At 41.0% G+C, this 23,810-nt stretch overlaps 1 protein-coding gene across 1 annotated transcript in view; it reads left to right on the top strand.

The window, feature by feature from the left end:
• Positions 1 to 23,810, top strand: part of ARHGEF19 (Rho guanine nucleotide exchange factor 19) — a 399,335-nt gene that overhangs the window by 174,044 nt on the left and 201,481 nt on the right. The window contains exon 3 of the mRNA XM_086921910.1: positions 13,643 to 13,996. Within this exon, the coding sequence (XP_086778036.1) occupies positions 13,643 to 13,996 (354 nt within the window). The remainder of the gene's footprint in view (positions 1 to 13,642; positions 13,997 to 23,810) is intronic.

Raw genomic sequence — 23,810 nt, 5'->3', positions numbered from 1 at the left:
GGCTTCCAACTCTGCCTGACATCTTTCAGAGTTTGTTCAAGTCAACTAACTGAACACGAGTCCATTGAGTAGTAATATTAAATGTTCTGCCGGTCTGTCGCCTGAGTTATCCGGTTGAAATGCGCTAACCAAAAGCAAGTGGGGCAGAGGGCAGGAGGGCACCAAAAGCGAGTGGGGCAGAGGACAGGAGGGCACCAAAAGTGAGTGGGGCAGAGGGCAGGAGGGCACCAAAAGCGAGTGGGACAGAGGGCAGGAGGGCACCAAAAGCGAGTGGGGCAGAGGGCAGGAGGGCACCAAAAGCGAGTGGGGCAGAGGGCAGAAAGGCACCAAAAGCGAGTGGGGCAGAGGGCAGGAGGGCACCAAAAGCGAGTGGGGCAGAGGGCAGGAGGGCACCAAAAGCGAGTGGGGCAGAGGGCAGGAGGGTACCAAAAGCGAGTGGGACAGAGGGCAGGAGGGCACCAAAAGCGAGTGGGGCAGAGGGCACCAAAAACGAGTGGCATTTGGCGCCGCAGACACGCGAGGTTCGGTTCCTGGCGCACATAGCCATGGTTGCAGCGCACAGAGACCCTCCACTGCCGCACACAGAGGAAAATAATTAGAGGGAACATTGTTGGTGACTGCCTCTGACAAACCCTGAGGGGAGAACATTTGCACTGTAATAATTCTTGCTAGAACCTCTTCTTGGCTGTCTGCCAGGCTGCCAGGATCTTGTAATACAAAATCATTAAATACATTCACACTCAAACAAATATATATCTATATTCACTGAAAAAAACTTTTGTTACAAGGACTTTACAGATTTTACTTGTACAAAAACATAGAAATTCAGCAGTTACAGTTACATGAGTTAACTATAACTTACTGCCCCACAATGCACTGCTTATGACCTCACATATTTCATCACTCATGACATGGTTAGTGACATTACTGATGGCATCTTAAATGCAACTATACCTGCTGAATTTCTATGGTGTTTTACAAGTGAAATTTGAGCCTAACTATAATGTATGAATTTCTAAAGGTTTAAAGAATTTGATTTCCTAACGGTAATGTCCCTGGAATCTTTGTTTTTTTCAGTAGATTTTTAAGGTTTTTTTAAAATTCAATTTCCTAACTATAACATCCCTGTAACTTTTATTTTTTCAGTGAATTGCTCAAATTTTTTAAATGTTATTTCCTAACTGTAACCTTCGAAAGTGAATGTGTGAGTGAGTGCATGAAGCTGTCCATCATCCTCGCAGAAGGCAGGAAGACTTTTGCCTACTACTAAGGTGGACAGAGTTTAAACGGGTAAAGCTTCCTAGTGGTTTGCACATTTCAATACTTGTGTAATTTCAAGGGATAACCAGGGGTTCTGCTCTCACCAGGACAGAACAAGAATAAGCCCATTTGTCATAGTCACATACAGATTGCGCTCCAGTAGATCAACAATGCATTCACCTACGCAAAGCATTTCAGATCGGTTTTCAATATGGATTTGCAGAGAAAATACACTTGCTTTGCCTTCCGCAAGCCCAGGAGTTAGGATCATGTTTTCTTCACAGAAGTGGAGCTTCAACAGGGGTACGGCTATGTTGGTGGTGTCCCGTTAGACATCTTTAAAAGTAATGTAACACTATGGGCTCCCCTGCTTACTAGATTCTTTAACGCTGCCTGCTCGGTGGGCCTTGCTAGTGCTAGTACTTGGTACAAATCTATCATAGTACCAATTTTTAAAAAGGGGGACAGGGCTAGCTGTATGTGTTACCGCCCAATATCTCTGCCAGATTCTACTGTTAAAATTATTGGTAGGATCATTTTAGACAGGCTGCAATCATGGGCAGACGAGCATAAGATTATCAGTGACCTGCAATATGGGTTTAGGAAAGGAATTGGAACAGTAGACCAAGGACTCAACTTATTTATACTTGTGGAAAAATATATCAAGGTCAAGGGTGGAAGGTTGTTTTTAACCTTTGTGGACTTGACTTCCGCCTCTGACTGTGTTAATCACAGCAAACTATGGTTAATTTTAATCCGTTTGGGGGTAGAGGATAACATAATTTGTTTTTTTAAGAGAGCTTTACAATGGTGCCAGGGCCACAATTAGATATGGAGTTAAAGGAGAGTGCACCAGAATGTTCAATATTGCAAGGGGGTGAGACAAGGATGATCCTTGCCCCGTTTTTATTTTCCATCTACATTAACGGTTTGGAGGACACTCTGCTACGGGACTGCTTAGATATGCCTACAGCATCGTTACGCCGAATTCCGGCACTTATCTACGCTGACGATGCTGTCCTGATGGCCAGGACTCCCGTTGCAATGCAAACCATGATCACATAATTTTCCACCTTTATGACCAACTTGGATTTGAAGGTGAATTGCACTAAAACCTTCGCTATGAATTGTGGCACTTGTGTTAAGCAGAAGAAAAGAAGTATGTTTATTGACAAAAAGCCACTGGACCATGTCCTTAACTTTCCTTACTCAGGAATACTGTTTGATTGTAAAGGGCAATGGAATTGTGCTGTCAAAAGTAGAATCATGTTATTTGCCAAGTCGATAATGGCCTTGAAACTCTTCAGCAAAAAGATGGGAAAGAAACCTGTTATTGAGCTCTTACGTATTTATAAAGCCAGTTGTGTGGCAGTGGCCACTTATGGTGCGGGAATCTGGGGCTATTCCAATGTAACCAGTTTGCAGCTGATTGAGAACAGCTTTTTGAGATATCTCCTTACGATTCCAGTCAGTACGTCGACCCACAACTGCCACACAGAACTTGGGATGCCCTACTTAGAAGACCTTATTAGGGCCCAACCCGTTCTTCTGTGGCACAGGGTTTGGACTACCAACGAGTGTCATTTGAACCGTCTTGTACTGGGGGACGTCATGAAACTGGTGAATGTCCATCGTGTGAAATGGTTGAGATATATCAAAACTTTTTGTGGTAGCATTAATTATCCCGAATTTTATGATGATCCCATGACAATGGCTAAAATCTCTAGAAAAGAGCTAAAAAGGTTGTGTATTACTCAACTAGCAAACTTAAGAGATCAATCTGAACTAACTAAAAGAACTGTGATTGACCACCAACTTTCCTTAAGCTCGCAGGCTATACAACCTTATTTAACCTTGCGGATGACTGCGCACGAACGGTTTCTGCTGACAAGATTGAGATTTGGGATTCTCTTTAGACTGCTGAGCTTTCCCGCCATTAATGACTGGTCTGCTGGGATCTGTAAATGCCCTTGTGATAACTCCTCTACCCAATCGGATATTCATATTTTATTTTTTTGTAAATTTTATACTGTTCCTAGAAAAAGGTGGATCTTGCCCATTTTAAAATATCTAAATCTTAGACAGTGTCGACCGGCCTTCCTAGCAATTCGGAAGCTTGACGATATTTTTTCTGTGGCATCTGTTTCTGTATTCCTTAGAAATGTTTTTTATTCAAGACATACGATAACTGTTTAATAGCATTTTTAACAATGTTGTACATTTACGTATATCTGTAATTGAGTTTTAATTGTGTTTTTATGTACTTTTATGGTTATCAATGTTTTATAACCGAATAAAGTCTTTGAATGAATGTTTATATGTGTAAGCGCTTACTGTTGAGGTTTAATTTTTGTGAAATGAGCATCAGGACGTTGTGTCTTGAATAAACTGCACAAAGAATTGAGGCCACGGCTCCTGTGTTGTCTTTTCCTTGGATCGAAGGCAAACAACTTGGGGAACCTTGTGTTCGTGTTTAGAGGGTGGCAACCCCTGCCATGTGTCCGCCGAATTAAGTGGCTTGTGATCTAGCCAACATTTGTGGATATATATATATATTTTTGACGGCTGAAACGCATCATGCCGATGGCGAGGGAAAAATAAAGCCACTTTTGATTCAATTTCTCGGTGTTATGGAGATCTGTACCTGATGGATGTGTGAGGAGTCACATTGCAGGACCTTGTTTCTATATATATATATATATATATATATATATATATATATATATATCGCAACACACTTCCAAACAATTACGTCCAGAAAAACGGCAAGCACTCCGATGTTGTGATCAGAAAAGTTGATTTATTTGATTTGATTGATTTATTTCCAAACCCCCTTCCCCCCCGACAGACGCGTTTCGCTCACAGGCTTCGTCAGTGTCAGTATTGTGCAAACTTACTCGCCATTTTAAACTATCCGCCCTCCTTCATATCATCAAAATAGATGACGGTCAAATTACTTTTTTCGTGGCGGCCATCTTGTAGTATGTTAATACAAGGATTCTCACACTGTTCAAAAATGGCGACAGATAAAGTGCTAAGTGCAAAATTAAAAGTGTTTGACAACAACAAATATTATTACCATAGAGTGCACATTTTTTTTTTTTTAGTATTTCATGTTGGGTACCATAAATTTACAAATCAGTTCGGTCCATTTGGGTTACTTCTCATTCGTTATGTGGGGGTGTATCCCCTAATTTATATCGCAAACGTCTGTGCAGATCTTTTTCACTTATGCAGTATAATACATTATAGAGCCCTATAAGTCCTATACACATATTTACAAGTATTATCTACACAGTACCAGAACAATTCATTTACAGTTCTTCTTTTGAAGCCCTGTATGGGCTGGTAACCAGAGAATGTATGGTACCTCTATTTACAAATGTATATATTTACAAGGCATTGATAGGGAGCAAGCATATGTATTTACAAGGGTTCAGTTCTTTGTTCTATTTACTTCCAGGATATTGTTGTGGCTACCTGACAGAATATTGTTGTCAGTGCTCTAGAACAGGAAATTTGAAAGGTGTACCCCAAAAAAAATAATATATATATATATATATATATATATATATATATATATATATATATATACATATACATATATATATATATATATATATATATATAAAACAAAGCTCCTCCTCAGCACGCTCTGCGCTCGCCGACACCGCTTCCACGCCAGCAAGAATGAGGAACGGACCAGCAAAGTCAGCAAGATGTTGTTTATTTAATCCACAGAACCAGCGACGCGTTTCGAGCAAAAGAGCCCTTGTTCACGCTGCAACATGGTCAGAATTGAAATGCTTTTTTATATACTTTTAGTGGAGACTATCACCACCCCCTAGTGGTGACCTCCAGTGTCACATGTGTAACAAACAGTGAAAACATACTGTCGCTGCAAGTCTTTTCTTAAACATAACGTATAAGAAACATTGTTACTGGTTAAATCCATGTGATTAACAACAGCTACAAATGGCATTCAATGGAAAAATCAGTGTGTTTAGAGGTTGATATTTGCCAGTCAGCAAAGATCTAAATATCATAAATCTCACAAAATATGGATAAACAATCTACATACAAAAAGGTATGGTCCTCTGGTCAAACAATAATTGAATTCTTATCACTTCAAGCCATTTGTAGTTTTTCCTATAACATATATATATATCAATCCTGACTTCACTTGTCGCCATCCCACTTCCTTTTAGGAAATAAAAACGAATGCGAACTCCGTACTGCTGGTGCAAATCAAAGATTTATTGTAGCCCTTACACAACCGCCATGATGCGTTTTGGCCTGTACAGGCCTTTGATATTTTTATAACATACAACAAGATCAAGGGCTTATAGATTAAAGGCGCTACCCTGATTTTGTGAGTAGTGACCCCTCACTTTGTTGTTTATAAAACAGGGTCATCCCGTTTTTCTACACATTTGCATAATCATCTATACAGCCCCAGTGGGCCTGTTCCTCTCTTCTATACTCCAAGTCTGTAAAGTGTTGGCTGGATGCCCATTTGTATGAGAACAATTTATGAATATGAATTAAAGGAAGAGCAAATCATATTTGAAATACAACTGAGAATCTGTGGACTACTACATTTCTGGGTGCACCATTCCACTTTCTAATTAATTCAATTTCTGCTGGGCTGTGGTACCTAACAACGGCAGGTTCTGGAAAAGAAGTGCACCGGGTCATACTTGATTGGAACTTTATTTGAGGTGTGGTTATTCGAGTCCGCCATTGGTGTTTTTGGTTGTTAATGCCTCAGTCCATATCAGTGTGTCACATACGTATGCAGAGTATGTTGTGCCCTCCACGTACTTGTCCCCTCCATCTCTTCCTTAGTGCACCTATCTCCATATGTGTTAACCTCTTCCATGCTCATGACGAGCTCAGCTCGTCATGAGGCACAGTTGAGCTGTGCTGATGACGAGCTGAGCTCGTCATGAACAATGGATCTCAATAATATTCAGCACAGGGGAAAAATAACCACAGCAGCGATGTGGTTAAATAAGTTTCCTGCAGGTATGCTATTTGTATCCCACTGCACCTCAAGATTTTGATTTGATTTGATTTGTGCATTTCTAAAGCGCACGAATGCCCGAAGGTGTCTTGGCGCTATGGATTGTCCAGATTCTGGGGCAAGTGTGGAGTTAGTGAAATTTATGCGGTGAATAGCCAGGTCTTAATTCTCTTTCTGAAAATCTTCAGGGTTGGGCTGTTTTTTATATCAAGTGGTAGTGCGTTCCATGTCCGTGCTGCATGCACGAGGAAGCTTCTTCCTCCCCAATTTGATCGTTTGAACTTGGGTATCGCTATCAGTTTTTTTCCACCTGATCTGAGAGGCCTTGATGGTTCGTAGTGCTTTAGGTGGGTTTTCAGGAAAAGAGGGCCTTTGCCCTGCAGTGCCTTGTAGGTCATGCACAGTGATTTAAACTTGACTCTTTTGGCTACAGGTAGCCAGTGGAGTGTCTCTAGTTTATGACTGATAGGCTGAAACTTTGGGATTTCCAGTATCAGTCGTGCCGCTGCATTCTGGAGTCGCTGCATTTTTTCCATGATTTTTATTCTGGCTCCGGCATACAGTGCATTACCGTAGTCCAGTCGAGACAGTACTGATATACAAACCCAGGCCACGCACATCCCAAGTAAGACAGTTGTACTGAGCATGCATCTTTAGGGAATAGTAACATAGTTTCGCCTGTGCGACCTCTGTACATCATCATTTGTGGCTGTAGAGCATTTTGGCTCTTCCCAAGTGGCTTATGCTCCTCATGGCCATGGCATGTATTGGATCCGGATCTCGTTCTACAGCTTTGAGGAATATATCACAATGGTTGTGGTGGTGTGACTGATTTAAGGTCCCCTACCCGTCTAAAGCGTGTGTCAATAAAACACCACAATAACATTAACCAAACATTGATTACATCTATCCAGACATTGAGTGGTATTTGCATATCAGAGGTATGTATTCAGGCCACAAGGCAAGCCCCAGTGAGACTCCACACCAAGCTCACGGTGAGCGCAGAGCGCATAGCTTCATTATTCCCACAAAGCAGGTTCCGCACCCCACCAACTTGTACCTTTACATATAGGTAGAACACTTTTAAGGTTCAGTCTGGTGCAGCCGGGATGCAGCAGTGACTTAGCCAAAATGGTCAACAGTCATCGGGGTCACAACAGGGCCACCACCTAGTATCTCATAGTTCAATGCAATATCTGACTTATTTTCATCACTGGTTGTCTCAGGATCAGTGCCCGTGGCAGTTGCCTGAGTCTCTTTTGCTATATCTTGTACCAAGAGGTGCCTGTACTTGCACAATCTGTTCTTTCTTTGGTTTGCCCAAAGTCTGGGCCCTTTCTGTCCATTGTGGTGTGGTCTGCTGGGTGTCAGCATTATTCTAGGTGTCGCTATCAGCTGGTGCCAGGACTTCATTTTCTATTCAAGGCCAGGCTTCATCTAGGGTCGAGAAAAAGTGAGATGTGCTTTCCATGCTAATCTGTAGCCTACCAGGATATGGTTGCGTGTATTAAATATCGTGTTGATGCAAATGATGTTTAATGACCATGAAGGACCTTCCTTGCTGGTGCATGAAGCCCGAATAATCTAGGAAAATGTTCATTTGTTTAAAGTCTATGGACCACAGTGAATGCTTCGGGGTAGCTTGAAGTATTCTGTCCTTGTCGCAGAAGTCCAGAAGGCGTACCACCATAGGTCTAGGTGGAGCCCCCAGGGCTGAAGAATGCCATGGTACCCTATGCACCTGGTCCTCTGAAAACTTTGATTGGGCATTTTTATATATGTTCATAGTTAACAAGGCCTTCATGAATTCAGGCATGTGTCTGCCCTCTGCCCGTTCATGTTGTCCAAGCATTCGAATATTGAAATGGCATGAGCACCCTTCGGCATCTTCTGCTCTCTGCTGCAGGAGCTACACCAAGTCCTCCAAGTTCTTATCTTGCCTTTGTAGTACCTTCACTATTGGATTCAAGGTGCCATGATTGATTCAATGACAGCCGCCATGTAGGAGAGTTTCCTGTTATTGGCCTGCAACAAAATAACTTCCACTGCCACAGAGTCTATTTTCATCTCAAGGGCATATTTCATATTACTGAAAGACTGCAGTACGACATCAAACCTTTCTGCATGGTCCTCAAGTGAAGATTTAACTGTCTTTAGTAAGTGTACATTGCCTTTGCCACCTGCTGTCTGAGAGTCGGTGCTCTCTTTTCCAGTTGTCATCTTAGTAACTCCCCACTTCACCATTCCCTCTGGTTGTTAAGAGGGTTGATGGCTCTCCTCAGCCAGTTGATTGCATCAATGGTACAGTTGGTCTTCGGGTTCTTATATTAGTATTGATTTCGAAGTGCCTCATGGCTGCTAACTGAACCATACAATATCACAGAAAACACTTCTTGCATGAGTGATCTCAACCGGATTGTTAGATCTTTCTCCATTTGGTGTCTCCCAAAACCGAATTTGTGGAGTATCAGACTACTTTATGTTTACTTTTGAGCGCATGTCTTCACATCTTGTCACATAGTCTTTATAGGTTGGACCTTTTTGCAAGTTGCAAGCCTTTTGCAGCCATCTTCAGGAAGTAAAGCTGTAGTAGGTGTGGAGACCTCCCTTGCCCGTTAAGTGAAATATTGAGTTTGGCTCTCACTGCCGTTGCATCAGGGCCAGCCGATGTCCTGTGGTTTTGGCCCCAGTTTGCGCTATTACTTGATGCAGGAGGATAGGCCTCACCTCAGTGGTTCAGGACCACAGTGCTTTTCACCACAACAGTGATTTCTCTCTGCGTGCCCTCAACAGTGATCAGGGGAGGGGTCGACCTCCTAAACTCTTGAGGCAAGACTCACACTTTGCTGCTGTGATTCAGCCTGACCATCGGGTGCCTAGGACAGCGCCCCTAGTGCAACGGAGATCATTGGGTTGCTACCAGGTCTGCATCTCAACCGGAGGTCTTAGCCGCATTGGATCAGTCCCCGTCACCCAGATGGCAGGCTTGATGTCCATATGGGCCATCACTGTTCAGCAAAGCGGTTCTCTCCTTGTCTACAAATTTGTCAAGGCTGCATGCTCCATCTTGAATCTTTCAGCTGCTCAAGAGCAAAGTTTTTTTCCGCCCGTTTTGCGTTCCGCTCTTCCCAGCCACCATTACCAAAGTAAGTGTAAAAGGTCTCCATAGGGTGCCTCAAGATGGTTTACAGTAGGATTCATTTCTTCAAGTTGAGAGTTCCCAAGCAAGACCCACAGGAGTGGGTCTCACTTTATTGTGAGTCAAGCCACGGTCCCTTGGGGCACATATACATAGAGTTAATTATAGTATATCCATACTTATGTAAATTAACTTAACTTCACAGTGTTTTTGTTGCTGAAGTTTTTGCTACAATATTTTTGTAGTGCAATACTTAAGACTATATTCTAGCAGTATAACTACTCGGTTTAAGAGCAAGCCTGACTGAGATAATCACGAATTTTAGAGATGAATATCAAGGTAGAAAATACAAACAGAGAATGCAATAGTGGATACACCCTACCAGTCCTCCTTAATCATAGATGGATGTTAGAATTTACAGCCACAAAATCTAATACCAGATAAAGACTACCAGGTTCATTGACGCTGATGTAATAGATAGAAAAACAATAGACATAGAAATTGACAGCACATGAAGTTAGTAATTTCAAGATAGAGGATAAACAAGTCAGATATAGAATGGAAAGGTAGATGTCGATGTAAGGCAATACAGCAAATACCAAATTCAGGCCTAACCATGTGCTGGCTAATAAGATAAATCAATTTCCAGTAGGGAAGACAGAAAATATAGACATACACTTTGAGAGCAGAGAGCAGACAAGAAGCCCAAAGATCATCATTTGCACGATGGTTGATAAAAAATTCAGATTAAACTCTGTCTTTATTTTAAGTATGTAATACACGCAGACCCAACTCCGAGGAGCTGCACAGCACTTTTAGAGATCATAGTAGGTCTGAATAGATATATGGACACTTCATGTCATCACTTCTTTACAAAAGTGCAATACGAAGTACTGAGGGCCCGATTCACAGAACTAATCTGAGGCAAAATCCTAGATTTACTACTTGTGGTATTCACAGAAGGCATTCAGTAGTAGAAAAGATAGGATTTTTTCTTAAGTCTTTATTAAGTCTTTCTTAAGCTTGTCTTAAGTTTGTCTTGTTTGTCTTCAGTCTGTCTTAAGTATGAGAAAGGGTTCCCTTAAGGCACAGATAAAGACAGGTATAAAATAATGTACCTTATGACTTAACAAATGCATACAACAAAATATGGAAAAGTTAAAAATTCAATTATTAGAATATATTAAAAAAACAATCAATAGGGATAACTAAACTAAATCCCTGAACTAAAACAAGATAAAATTGAAACAATACATATAATTGCGACCTGCACAATTACAAGCAGACAGAACAGTTACAACATATATTTGTTGGATACAGGTTTGTATATTCTTTCTCCGCTCTTATATCACCAGAGTAGTATCACTACCAAATCAGCGTATCTATTATGGTGTTGGAGACTTGAATTATACGCTTTAGGTTGCGTCGACGCGTTTCGGTGATAACTCCTTATTATGATCACCTTTATCAAGACATAAATTTTGTCTGCCAGAACCAGAGGGTATGTAAAAATCGCCCCTGTGATAATATTGACGATCCTTTATAGGGATCACTTCATGTTTCCTAATTGGAGCGTGGGCTTCTGTAGTCTCCTTATACAATGCTGCTGGTAGTAGTATATTTCTGTTTCTGTTCTGAATAAATGCGATCTTTTGTTGTCCCCCTGACCATAGGAGACCAAGGAAAAATGGTTGTGTTGTAGACCATAAGTATTATATGCAATCAGGCCACAATTGCCATGTATAAATATAAATATCACAAATTCTCCACTTCTGACGGGTCATGTTGCAGAAGGTTGCGGTTGTAATTCTCTTTTAGGCTTCACAAAGATAACCTAATGGGACGATCTAAGGTTTCACAGTCCCTTGGTCATCGTGATATGGCCAAACATAATGAGAGTCTACCTAGTTTGTAGATAAGGGTTCTGCTCTCTGTGGGGGTCCGAGTCTGTCTTAAGTCATAAGACAGAATCCTAACTTCACTACTACTAAATGCCTTCTGTGAATACCAAAAGTAGTAAGTTTAGGATTTTGTCTCAGATTAGGTCTGTGAATCGGCCCCAGAGTACTTTGTGTCATCTTCTTTTCAGCATTCCGATTTCATGTGCTTTTCATATCGTGTGATTGCTTGGATGGACCATCAAACAAGACATAGCATTTCATGGATGGTTACTGTTCCCATTAGATTTTGGTTATGGAACATCGTGTAGCCTGTTTGTTAGACTGCAGAGGCGACATGAGATATAGCTTGTAATTGCGATCCAGTGTGTGTTCTTTGGTGTATGTATTGACACTACAGCGTTTTAATTGCTGGGTTATTTCTTTTTTTGTTTATGAAGAGCGCACCATGTCCTATTATAAAGACACAGTGCTATTCTCTGCTTTGCATTTGTTTATTTTACATTACAGTCAAGATAACTTGTAGAATTTACAGCTTTTTCTGTTCAAAAGGCAAAGACGTGCGCTTGCACACACTTCATTAAAGAGGCATCAAAAAGCCGTGTTTGTCATAGTCTGTTATTCTGTATTTGCCTTTAAGACTTTTAAGTTCACCACTTTCAGTGCAAATATCATCTTTCTGACTTCAATCATAGCACTCTTATTTGTGGGTATGGCTAATGCAGTCTGTTGAGCAAAAAGGCTCTGCTTCCAGCTTCCATATTGTTGTAAGCCAAGATGTTCTTTCATTATGGGATTTTTCTTCTTCGACAGCTGGAAGAAACACAAAATGTGTTGTTACTGAACACTTCCCTTAACAAAAGCCAGACCTATTGGCTTTGGCAATATTTGTTATTGTAACAGGGCCTTGTGAGATATTACTTATACTACATAAACACAGGTCGTGTATTGCCAGGTGTAGCACTGAAAGCAGATTTTGGTATGGCTGTTGACATGTTATTCGGAATGAACACCTCAGCCCACAGCAGCTTCATTTGACAAATATACGATTTGAGTCACAGCAATAAGTGGCTCAGAAGAACTCGACTTTTTAGGTCGAGTCTGGTCAGCGCATGCGCTGCTCTACTAGGCATGCTGTATTCAGGTAGGGACTTGAAGCTCCACCCACTCACCGCCCTTATTTTTCATTAGCTTGTGTCATTGTCCACTGTAAACTGTGCCTGTTCATTGGTCAATAGGCTTAGTAGTTCCTCCTTAGTCCTGCCTTGTCTCATTTTTTAACCTCCGTTGACAACACCCCATATTACGAGTGTTGGTACTCGATTGGCTTCAATTACAGCCTCAGAGCACTATTTTCTCAAATAGCTTTGTCCTGCCAGCTGTTGCTGGCAGGACATGCTCTCTTCTAACGCTTGTTTTTCATTTTAATAGCATGGTTACTGAACACATTTGCAATGCAATAGGTCTTGCATTTGCGAGAGTTTAAGCTATTGGCATTGTAAATGACAATACCTTTTATTTATCTGTTTTAAAAACAACACATAAATAAAAGGCATTGTCATTTACAATTTCGTAAATGCGAGACCTGTTGAATTGCAAATGCTTGTTTAATACATGCCAAAGCAATAATTTCAACCTGGGCCACTAGAATTTAAAGGCAGCAATTTAGTGCCTTGACCATATCTCATAATCGGATTCTTTTTTAAAGTGAAGGTAGATATAAGGTCCTCTAGGGCCACTAAAATAAAGATGGCGGGTAGAAAATATAGAGATGGAATATTAGTACAGATATGGTCTTTAAATATAACCTGATTGATAGATAATGCAAACATCAAGTAGGACCACAAATATGGTCTGTATGGCTCTTTCAATCTGCCCATATTCTTTGCCTACTCATAACATACTGCCCCACCAAGATCACAAAACTCAATGTTCCTGTCTTGCTGCTTTAAAAGTCCTGTCTCATTCCCAGACATTTTTATTTTTTATACTGCTTTACTAACCATTACTTGAGCCTGAAGCCATTCCATGCGTTTACTACCCTTCCTGTGAAAAATATTCCTCTGAAAAAAAGTTATGTAACATCTTACATGCATGCTGTATACTATGTTAATTTATGCAAATCGTGCATTGAATAAATGTGATGCTCAGTAACTTAATTTTAATCAACCGCCTTACTTCACTTTCGCATGCCACTGTAAAAAAGCTAAGTGTTCTCTCAATAAACTCTTATCAAGTATACCAACCAGCCCAGACAATATTCTTTGATATGAATAAAGTTGCACTGTCTTATCTGAAACTGTTTTATCTTACATACAGGGAGGAAGATTCGTGTGTACTCACCGGAGACAATTTTTCCAGATGGCCCTCATCCTGGATCCCGCCTCGAAGATGATTCCGTCTTTTCTGGGACCTTGCTTCAACAAGATGGCGCCCAGAGGCGATTCCCCTTGGAGGAGACAGAATTGCTGGCTGGGGCTGCGCCAGAAATGTTGGAACTTTCGCTGTCACCTGTGCCCACAGGGAAACCAACAGAGCAGGAGCGTAGACGGTTCTCAGCCTCTGAACTCATCAGCAAGCTACAACTCAGCCAACGCCGGGCCACCTTTTCCCTAAAGCTTGGCAAGTCACTTTCGGCCAAGGTTATCTCCAGGACAGGTGCTGGCCAGGAAGGTATGTGTGATTTCTTTGGCACAGCAGATTTTAACTTTGGGGTGTCTTAACCTATATATAAATGAGATACTTTACAAAAGGTGTACCGGCCGAGTCTTTCCTCGTCTTCATGCCCTTCATAGTCACAGGCTTATCCAGAAGTGTTTCCCTGTAGATCAGCCTATATATGCACTGTACATTAAGAAGGTAATACGTCCATGATTCTTACATTAGTTCCAGATAAGCCATTGATTATCGATTTATATATGCTACCTAATGTATATGTAATTTTAGACACCAAGAGTATACGGTTGAGGTTTCCCTTGCTGTGACAGACCTTGGGAAAAGGCGGTGTTTGGAACCCCCATGCCCATGACTGCAATGCAATTATTAGTTACACGAGTACTTGGAGCACCATTGGGATCTTTTCCCCTCTTCAACACCTTCAATTGATGTTGCCTCCTGCCCACATGCATGGCGTATGACTGACTCTGCCCCAGCCAAATGCAGTACCCTAGTCAGAAACTGTGGGCGGCCTCCAGTTTGAAATTGAAACCAGAAAAAGTGCCAGACATATCCTCCAACTATATCTGAGGTTTCTGCTCTTAACAGTTGTACATCTTTAAACAATCTCTTTTTTATCTCCCTCTGCTGACTCTCTGGACTTGTATCATGTGGGTTTTACTGGCTCCTAAATTATTTCACCCTGTTATTTGTCCATAAATATATGTACTCTAATTTCATATTGTAACACAGCAAGTTTCACAAATATTTGAATAGGTATATTTAGAGTTTTTTTTGTAAAACGATTGTACGCAGTGGTTTTGGAATGCCTACGCGCTCCAATAGGGGAAACAACTTTTACAACGCAACTTTTACAACACACTACCATTACAACGAAACTTTTACAACGCAACATCCATTACATCGCATGCCATTACAACACAACCATTACAACGCATGACACTACAATGCATACCACTACAACGCGTCATTACAACGCATACCATTACAATGCATACCATCACAACGCATAGTACCCTTACACTATCCAACACTTACCCTATTGTGTCACCCCCTGGAGTTAGAATAGTCATTTTTACCCCTACACTATCCAACACTTACCCTACTGTTGCACCCCCTGGAGTTAGAATAGTCATTTTTACCCCTACACTGTCCAACACTTACCCTACTGTTGCACCCCCCCTCGAGTTACAATAGTAATTTTTACCCCTACACTATCCAATACTTACCATACATGCAATGTAATGGTATGCGTTGTAAAGGTAGTATGCGTTGTAATGGAATGCGTTGTAACGGTAGTTTTTAAAAATTCGTTGTAATGGCATGCGTTGTAATGGAATGCGTTGTAATGGATGTTGCGTTGTAAAAAATGTGTTGTAAAGGTATGCGTTGAAAAAGTATGCGTTGTATTGTCATATATTCCTCCAACAGTGTCTACTCTCATAATTTGGTATTATTAGAGGATAAGCCTTGAAAGCTACGCATAAATTATTTGTTTGCCTCTTTAACACCGCCCCTTTATTGTCTCTTTTTCAGTCTGGTACCTCTTGTCGTAAGCTTAAACCACTGCATGTTTATTGTACTGTTACTTCGGGACTTGAATATATTTAAAAAATACCAAGTCAAGCCTTTTCGTGTCTCTTTTAATAATGTGTTATTTATGCACAGTCACAACCTGCCGTCTCTCTCTATAACTGCGAAGAAAAATACATATAACCTCAAAACGCCCAACTCTCGGTATTTACACGTCTGGCTTGTTAAAATGTATGTGGCTGATGGGTAAAAAATTGGTTACTATCTTTTTTTTACAAGTAAAAAGTTCACTCTGTACCCTGTCACCTGTGTACTGCAGCGTACTGGGTGGGCTGTGTAGAAATGTAGTAAATAATGATTATTTATTTGTGCTTCTAAAAGAACAGGTTTCTGCCTTATTGACATTCCTCAAGTGTGATCTTTCGTACGGATTTGGGAGATCAACATTAACAGCTCTCTTCCCTGTTAATTCTCGGTGTCTTCTGTCAAAACGTATGGAGAACGTAATCGCCGTATTTGATATATTTCCTTAATTTATTTCAATGTTCATTTTGCAGAGCGGCGGGCTGTGTCCAAAACAGGGTCAATCATTCGAAAGCATGCCCTTGTGCTCTTTCTAACCTAATTTCAATTGCCCTCATGAGGGTTGCTAGGCACTACAAAAACAGAGAATGTTATATCAAGTACAAAGTTGTGCTCTTCGTAATGGAGTGTCTCAATATACGTGCCTTTATACATTGTAGAGTTGTGGGAGCAAGCAGACCTCCTTAATTTCAAAGTTATACCAAGCACCTTGTCATTGTGGCCGTGCCACCTGTGGTATCGTGTTGGTGCTGTGCGCGTGTGTGTCTCGTGTTGTGGTGCGTGTATGTGTATGTATGCGCGTGGGTGTATGTGCTCGTGTGGAATGCGTGGAATGTATGCCAGTGTGAATGCTGTGGGAGTCAGTTACTGGAAGGGAGGACGGAGGAAGTACTATCGTGTTGCTGTATCGCCACTACTTGAATGTTAATAAAGAACAATTGAAGAATCTACTTGCCTACAGGATCCTTCTTACAATACATGGCGACGAGCGGGATTTGGCAGCAGCGACATCGATTTTCTTAAAAAAAAAAAAAAAAAATTTTTTTTCTATCTTAATTCCGTTGGATTATTGAATATTGGATTATCCAACTCTCACTTGCTAACGAATTACTACTAAGAGACTTTCAACAACAGTGAGTAGCAATTGGCAGAACTTGTATTTTGTGGAAAGTGAAAAGTTTACCTTCTTTAAACGATCTACGGCAACGTATGGTGCATCTTTTGAAATGGACTCGTGAATGAACAGTTGCGCGTGCGGATGAACCTCTAGTCTTCCCGTAGCCGATTGTCATCGTCACGTGATATCGTCATCACGTATTACGCACAACGTGTGGCCATTTTGGATGTATTTTTTTTGCATCATTGCAACGCGTCAACAGATTAACATAGCGTCTGAGCAACGCGATCAACATAACATCAGAGCAACGCGTTCGACATAGCATCTAAGCAACGCGTTCAGATGTCAATTTTAAATAAATACATATACGGCGTTTATAAGCAAAATTAACGCTGGCCATCCAGTTGAGCGTTTATAAGCAAAATTAACGCTGGCCATCCAGTTGATTCTACGTTGTGGGTAACATCTTTATGTACTATTTTAACGTTATTTTTTTTACTACAAGTACAAAGCCTTATTCATTTTCCACACTATTTAAACTTTGGTGAACTTTTTGTACAAGGAAAATTGCATATTAACTTGGACTTTGGTGAACTGTTTGCGCAAGTATCTGCAAAGCATTTTTTTTTCTCTTTTTCTTCATTTTTGCAAGTGTTAAATTGTATTACCTTATATTGTAATTGTAATGTCTTCAATTCATCCACCTCCATTTTTTCTGGCGGAATCTAGTGAACCTCCTATTGCATGGGATCTTTGGATTGATATGTTTGAGGCTTATGTTGAAGTGTTAAATGAAGAGGAACCTTCTCAAGATAGGAAGGTATCACTACTTAAACATAGATTAGGTGCTGTAGGTTTGAGGGAGTTCAAAAATCTACCGAAAATTGAAAATGCTGGTGATATGGGTGCTTATCAATGTGCCGTCAAACAGATGCAGGAAAGATTTGGAAGAAAAATTAACGTAGTGATGGAAAGGTTTAAGTTTTATTCAAGGGCTCAAAAAAGTGATGACTCAATTGATCAATTTGTTTCTGCTCTGAGGGGTTTAGCAGTCACCTGCGAATTTGAAACCATCACATACGATCAGGTTTTGCGGGACCAGATCCTTATGAAGACTAAATCTAAAAAAATCCAGGAGAAATTATGGTCATCTGGCAGCACTTCATTGAAAAATGCAATTGAAGTTGCTAGAGGTGTAGAAATTTCTGACCAATGCATTCGTGAAGTCAGAAATGAAAAAAATGATAGTGATTCTACATCAATTAATGCTGTGAATAGGGTTGATAATTATAAACCCAAGACTGATAGTAAGACTGATAGTAAGATGACTAGTTATTCATCTTATTCTAATAAAAAGGGGAATGAAAAAACGTATGTAAAAACTGGTGAATCAAAAAAGTTTGCGTGTTTTAGATGTGGGTCTTCGACGCATCTAGCAAATTATAAGTGGTGTCCAGCCCTTGACAAAGTATGCACTAATTGTAAAAAAAAGGGACATTTTACTAGAGTTTGTCGGGATTTCAAAGCTAAAGTTAACTATTTACAAAATGATGAACAAGATGATATTAATTGTGTTCATGCTAATAATCAAGATGATGCTTTCTACGTTGTAGGCGATGTATGTAGTATACAGGACGAATCTCTTAAAGGGACAAATAAGGTAAAAAAAATTACCGTCATGCCTTGTCACCATTGATGGTTTGGAAGTAAAGGTCATGGTAGACTCTTGTGCATGGTACACCATTATGGGTATGGATTTGTTTAAATCCCTTTGGCCTACTAGACCATTATTAGGTCCTGATGTACGACCTGGTAGTTACACTGGGCATAAAATACCTTTAGAAGGGTTCATAATTGCTAAAATAACCTTTGGCTGTAATTCGTGCCAGGGTAAAATTTATGTGGCCGACAAAGGTGCAACTATTTTGGGGTGGCCACACATTTTTGATTTGGGCATGAAAATCGACCCCAGACGGGAATGTCCTGTGTATTCTATTCAGGATGAATGCATTGAGAATAATACTTATTCAAACCTACAAGAAAAATTTCCTGATGTATTTTCGAATGGGATTGGCAAAATGGTTGGGTTCAAACATAAAATAATATTAAGAGAGGGCGCATGTCCTATTCGACAAAAACTTAGGAATGTTCCCATCAGCTATAGGGAGAAGTTAGGTGAGATACTTAAGAAACTATGTAGTGATGGCATTGTTGAACCTGTTGAAAGCTCGGATTGGGTTTCGCCAGTCGTAATTTCGCTTAAATCCAATGGCGATTTACGACTGTGTGTGGACCTAAGATGTTTAAATGAAGCTATCTGGGTGGACACATTTCCTCTTCCTAATTTGCAGGAGCTTACATCGTCTGTTGGTGGCTCATCTTGGTTTTCCAAGATAGACTTAACCAGTGCGTACCATCAAATTGTATTAGATGACGATTCTAGACATTGCACTGCTTTCATTACTACAGAAGGAATGTTTAGGTATAAACGAATGCCATTTGGTCTCGCCAGTGCATCTGCTGTATTCCAAAGGGAAATGTGCAGGGTTTTACAAGGTATTGAAAATGCTAAGGTCTTTCAAGACGACATTTTAATATATGGGAAGGATAAAGAATGTCACGATAAAAGTTTATTTGAGGTTTTAGATGCATTGAGAAGAAGTGGGTTGACCATTAAAAACGAGAAATGTGTATTTGGGAAATCTGAAGTTGAATACTTAGGACATGTGATATCTAAGGATGGGATTCGACCTAAAATCAGTCATGTTGATGCTATCTTAGCTGTTCCGGAGCCTACTAGCAAAGAGCAATTGATGTCATTCCTTGGACTCACAGAATTTTATTCACGTTTTATTGAAAACTATGCTTCAAAAGTTGAACCCTTGAGATCGTTATTAAAAAGAGGTGTAGTTTTTACATGGGGTGAGCAACAAAAGACATGTTTTGAGGAAGTGAAGAAGGAGATAGTCACTACTCCTTGTCTGAAACCCTTTTTGCCAACGGCTGAATGTGTGTTATCTGTGGATGCATCTGGTTATGGAATTGGGGCTGTATTTTCCCAGCGGGTTAAGTCTGAAAAATGGGTAGTAGCATATGCTTCACGCACCTTGACCCAAGCGGAGCGGAACTATTCCGTGATAGAGAAAGAATTATTGGCTGCTTCATGGGCAGCTGAAAGATTTCGAATGTATGTATGGGGGAGGAAATTTAAAATTTGCACGGATCACAAACCATTGGTGAATATTTTAAGACCTGAGGGAGGAAAAAACTTAACCCCAAGGTTAGCTCGCTTAGCTTCAAAGCTGCAGATGTTTAATTTTAGCATAGAGTACATTCCGGGTAAAGATAATGTAGTTGCGGATGGTTTATCCAGGTTACCCAATGTGGATTCTAAGGAAGTTGTAACCAATACTGATTGTGAAATAGCATTTACTACTAAGGATGTATTTCTTGTTGGGACTCAGGATGCCATTAGTGGTATCTCTGAAACATCGTGGATGAATGAGATGGAGAAGGATGTAGTTCTGAAGGAGATTAAACGTTTTATAGTTGAGGGTTGGCCAAGAGAGTCCAATTTACGTGGTGAATGTGTTGCATTCTCTAAGATTAGAGATGAATTGTGTATTGTCAATGATATTATCCTAAGAGGCGACAGGATTGTTCCCCCTGTGGGTTTAAGGAAAGATATTGCTGAGAAAAGCCATTTAGGACATGGTGGTATGTCCAGTTCGAAAAGGAGGGTCAAAGAGTGGTTTTGGTGGCCAGGGTTAGATTCTATGGTGGACCGATTGGTAAGGGATTGCAAGATTTGTGGTACTAGTGATAAAGTGGTTAAACCATTACATGTACCATTAACCATGGTAGAATTACCTGAATACCCGTGGCAGAAAGTAGCTATTGATTTTATGGGGCCATTTTCTGCTTTATCATCTATGGACTGTTATGCCATTGTACTAGTTGATTATTATTCAAAATGGCCCGAGGTAAGAATGGTAAGTGGGATGTCATCTGATGTAGTTATTGAGTTTTTAGAGGATGTATTTTCAAGAGAGGGTGTTCCTGAAATATTAGTTTCAGATAATGGTCCCCAATTTGTATCACAGAAGATGGAAGAATTTTTACAAGTGATGGGTATCAAACACATTAAATCTTCATTATATCACCCAGAAGGTAACGGCCAAGTTGAACGCTTCAACAGAGTGGTTAAAGAAGCAATTGAATTGGCATTGAGTGCAGGGTTGCCTTGGAGGAAAGCTTTGCAAGAGAGGCTGACTGCTTATCGTGTTACCCCCCATTCAGCTACAGGGAGAACACCTTTCGAGATCTTGAGGGGTAGGAAACCTTTCTCTGGGTTGGTGCCTTGGTGGTTGAGGAAAAGAAATGATAAAATGCAATGCAACACTAGGAATATTGATAAAGAAATCAGATCTGAGGTTAAGAGGTATCAAGATCGTAACCAGCAGTATCATGGTAGTAGACATGCTTGGCCTTTAGTAAGGATTGGTCAGTTGGTTAGGGTGAAGAACCCTAGGAAGGTGTTGAAGGGTGAAAGCGTATGGTCTAAACCTTTAAAAGTAATAAAGGTTTTTGGTAGTGCTGTTGAATTAGAAGATGGTAAAAGATGGAATTTTCGCCAATTGAGTCTTTGTAATGAGAGGAGTGGTGTGGTTGGTGCACATCATGATGGTGGGTCTTGTAGCGGTTATTTATTAGGTGATGATTTTGGCCTAGTAAAAGAATTGGAGTTATCTAGTGATGTAAGTAGTTGTAGTACAGGTAGTTGTAGTACCGATTGTGAGCCCGGTTATGGTGTTGGGGATGTTGGTGATGTTGGACCTTCTTCCTCTCATTCCGGCGTTGATGATGAGTGTCTTCGACGTAGTGATAGAGTAAGGAAGTTGCCTGTCCGGTTTTCTGATTACAGATTAGGATGATTCTGTTGTGGGTACTTAGACTCTTTGAGGAGGAGGGTGTGTGGTATCGTGTTGGTGCTGTGCGCGTGTGTGTCTCGTGTTGTGGTGCGTGTATGTGTATGTATGCGCGTGGGTGTATGTGCTCGTGTGGAATGCGTGGAATGTATGCCAGTGTGAATGCTGTGGGAGTCAGTTACTGGAAGGGAGGACGGAGGAAGTACTATCGTGTTGCTGTATCGCCACTACTTGAATGTTAATAAAGAACAATTGAAGAATCTACTTGCCTACAGGATCCTTCTTACAATACCACCCAACCTTGGAGCCTCCAGGTAAAGTGAAGTAAGGTCTTTTGAACTTAACTTAGGAATTTGAGGAAGGTTTGCAGGTCAGATGTCAACATCCATGTCTACACCTCTATATAAGTAGCTGGCCCCCCCATCTTATGGCAAGGTGACACACACACTTCCAGTAGGCTAAGAAAGGAAAGAATTTACGCTCAGCGAGGACACTTATAAACACTAAAGGGTTTATGACAGTGTCTCTTTGTTGTGATGCTCCTCAGAAATAAAACAGTGGCGAAGAGGCAGACCAGACCCTACATGCCACTATACAGCAAGTTGGGTCTAGTCTGTGACTCTGGCACTAATGGGCTTGCCAGTGGTTTCGATGAGGACACCTAATAAGAGCTCCAACCTAAGACCCGCTCCCGCTGCACTCCATTGGGCCTGCACGTCCACATGGACTGATTCTGCGAAAGATGAGCACCCAAGAAGTGGGCCCCTTTCCTCTATACTTTACCGGGCTTGGAGGAAAAATAGTGAGTGTTAAAGGGAAGAGTGCCACTGTCACAAAGCCATTATGGGAAAAGAAAGTGGAAAGTGCTGGGTATACCATACCAGTCATTTATTCAAATAGCTTTATTTCGATTCCATAAAGAAATCATAAAAGTATACATAAATATAAAAACACAAACTACAATAAAACCACGGTACATATTTACATAATGCTGAATTTCATAAACATTCACTGTCAGTGTCTAATAACAAGAGCTGGTCTAATAGGGGTAGGGAAATTGATGGTACCCCTACCTAGCAAATGTTTGTGTATGGCTGTTAGTCTTGGTGGGGGGGATATGTGGGGTACTCGGATAAAAGTCATAAAGATCCCAAACGGAGATGGGGCCATCATTTACATGGGGCTGGGAGGATCGTTAGTAGGGGACTGTATGCCTGTCCCTAAATTTAACTAAAACTACGTCCCCGGGAATTTCTTTAGGTGATGACCCTAACCAACCCACCCTTCTAACGCACAGAATGCCACCGTCTTTGTTGGGTGGGAGGGGTCTATTTTTTGATAACCAAAACAGGACCTTGGACAATAGGTCCTGATGTCTTTCACGTTTCCCGTGGATGGGTGCTGGTACTCCTGCAAGAACAAGCACAAAGGGGGCGGCTTCGGGAGGCAAATCTATGCAAGCTACTCTATTAGATTCTGCTCTAATCGCAGAGTATTTAGATAACGCAGATTTACGGGCAGTTTTGGTGGCAGTTGGAGGTTGTCTCTTGGAAGGTTGTCTATCGATATGGACATTTTTAGTGGTATTGATCACAGGTGAATGGATGATTTTGGTAACGGTGTGAGGTAGGCAATTGAGAGGTTGACTTACAGTTGGGACAGCTTTTGTAATGTGAGGCACTTTGGGAACAGTAGGAGGAGTAGAACAGTTAGATCTAACAGTCTATGCCAGAGGGCAAGAATTGGCATTGATAATAGTCTCTAGGCTTGTCAACCTATCCCATAGATATTGATTTGGTCGAGCAGGGGTGCTATTACAGATCTTAACATCCATTCAAACTGGGGCAATAGTTGCAGTTGGGTGGATGCTACTTCGTCATCCAGAGTTTTGGCTTCTGTTTCGTGATCGTCGTGCTTCCTTTTCGCACTTTGGCCTTGTGACAGTCCACTAGCTTGGCCCTGTGACGGTCCAATAGCTTGGCTGCTATCCTCCTTGGGTGATCGGGGTGGATCGCAAGGTCCAACTGCGCGAAGGTCGATAGTAAAGCCTTTCACAGGCGAAGGAGCTATAACAGGAAGAAAATTAGTCCCGCACAAAGCATTTAGTTCCTCCCAATAGGACATTTTTTCCGAACTGACAGGGATTAGT

This window comes from Lissotriton vulgaris, chromosome 5 (genome assembly GCF_964263255.1).
Source record: "Lissotriton vulgaris chromosome 5, aLisVul1.2, whole genome shotgun sequence".
In the NCBI taxonomy this organism is placed as follows: domain Eukaryota; kingdom Metazoa; phylum Chordata; class Amphibia; order Caudata; family Salamandridae; genus Lissotriton; species Lissotriton vulgaris.
Note: the sequence above shows the minus strand (reverse complement) of the source record. Positions and strands in the feature narration are given on the sequence as shown.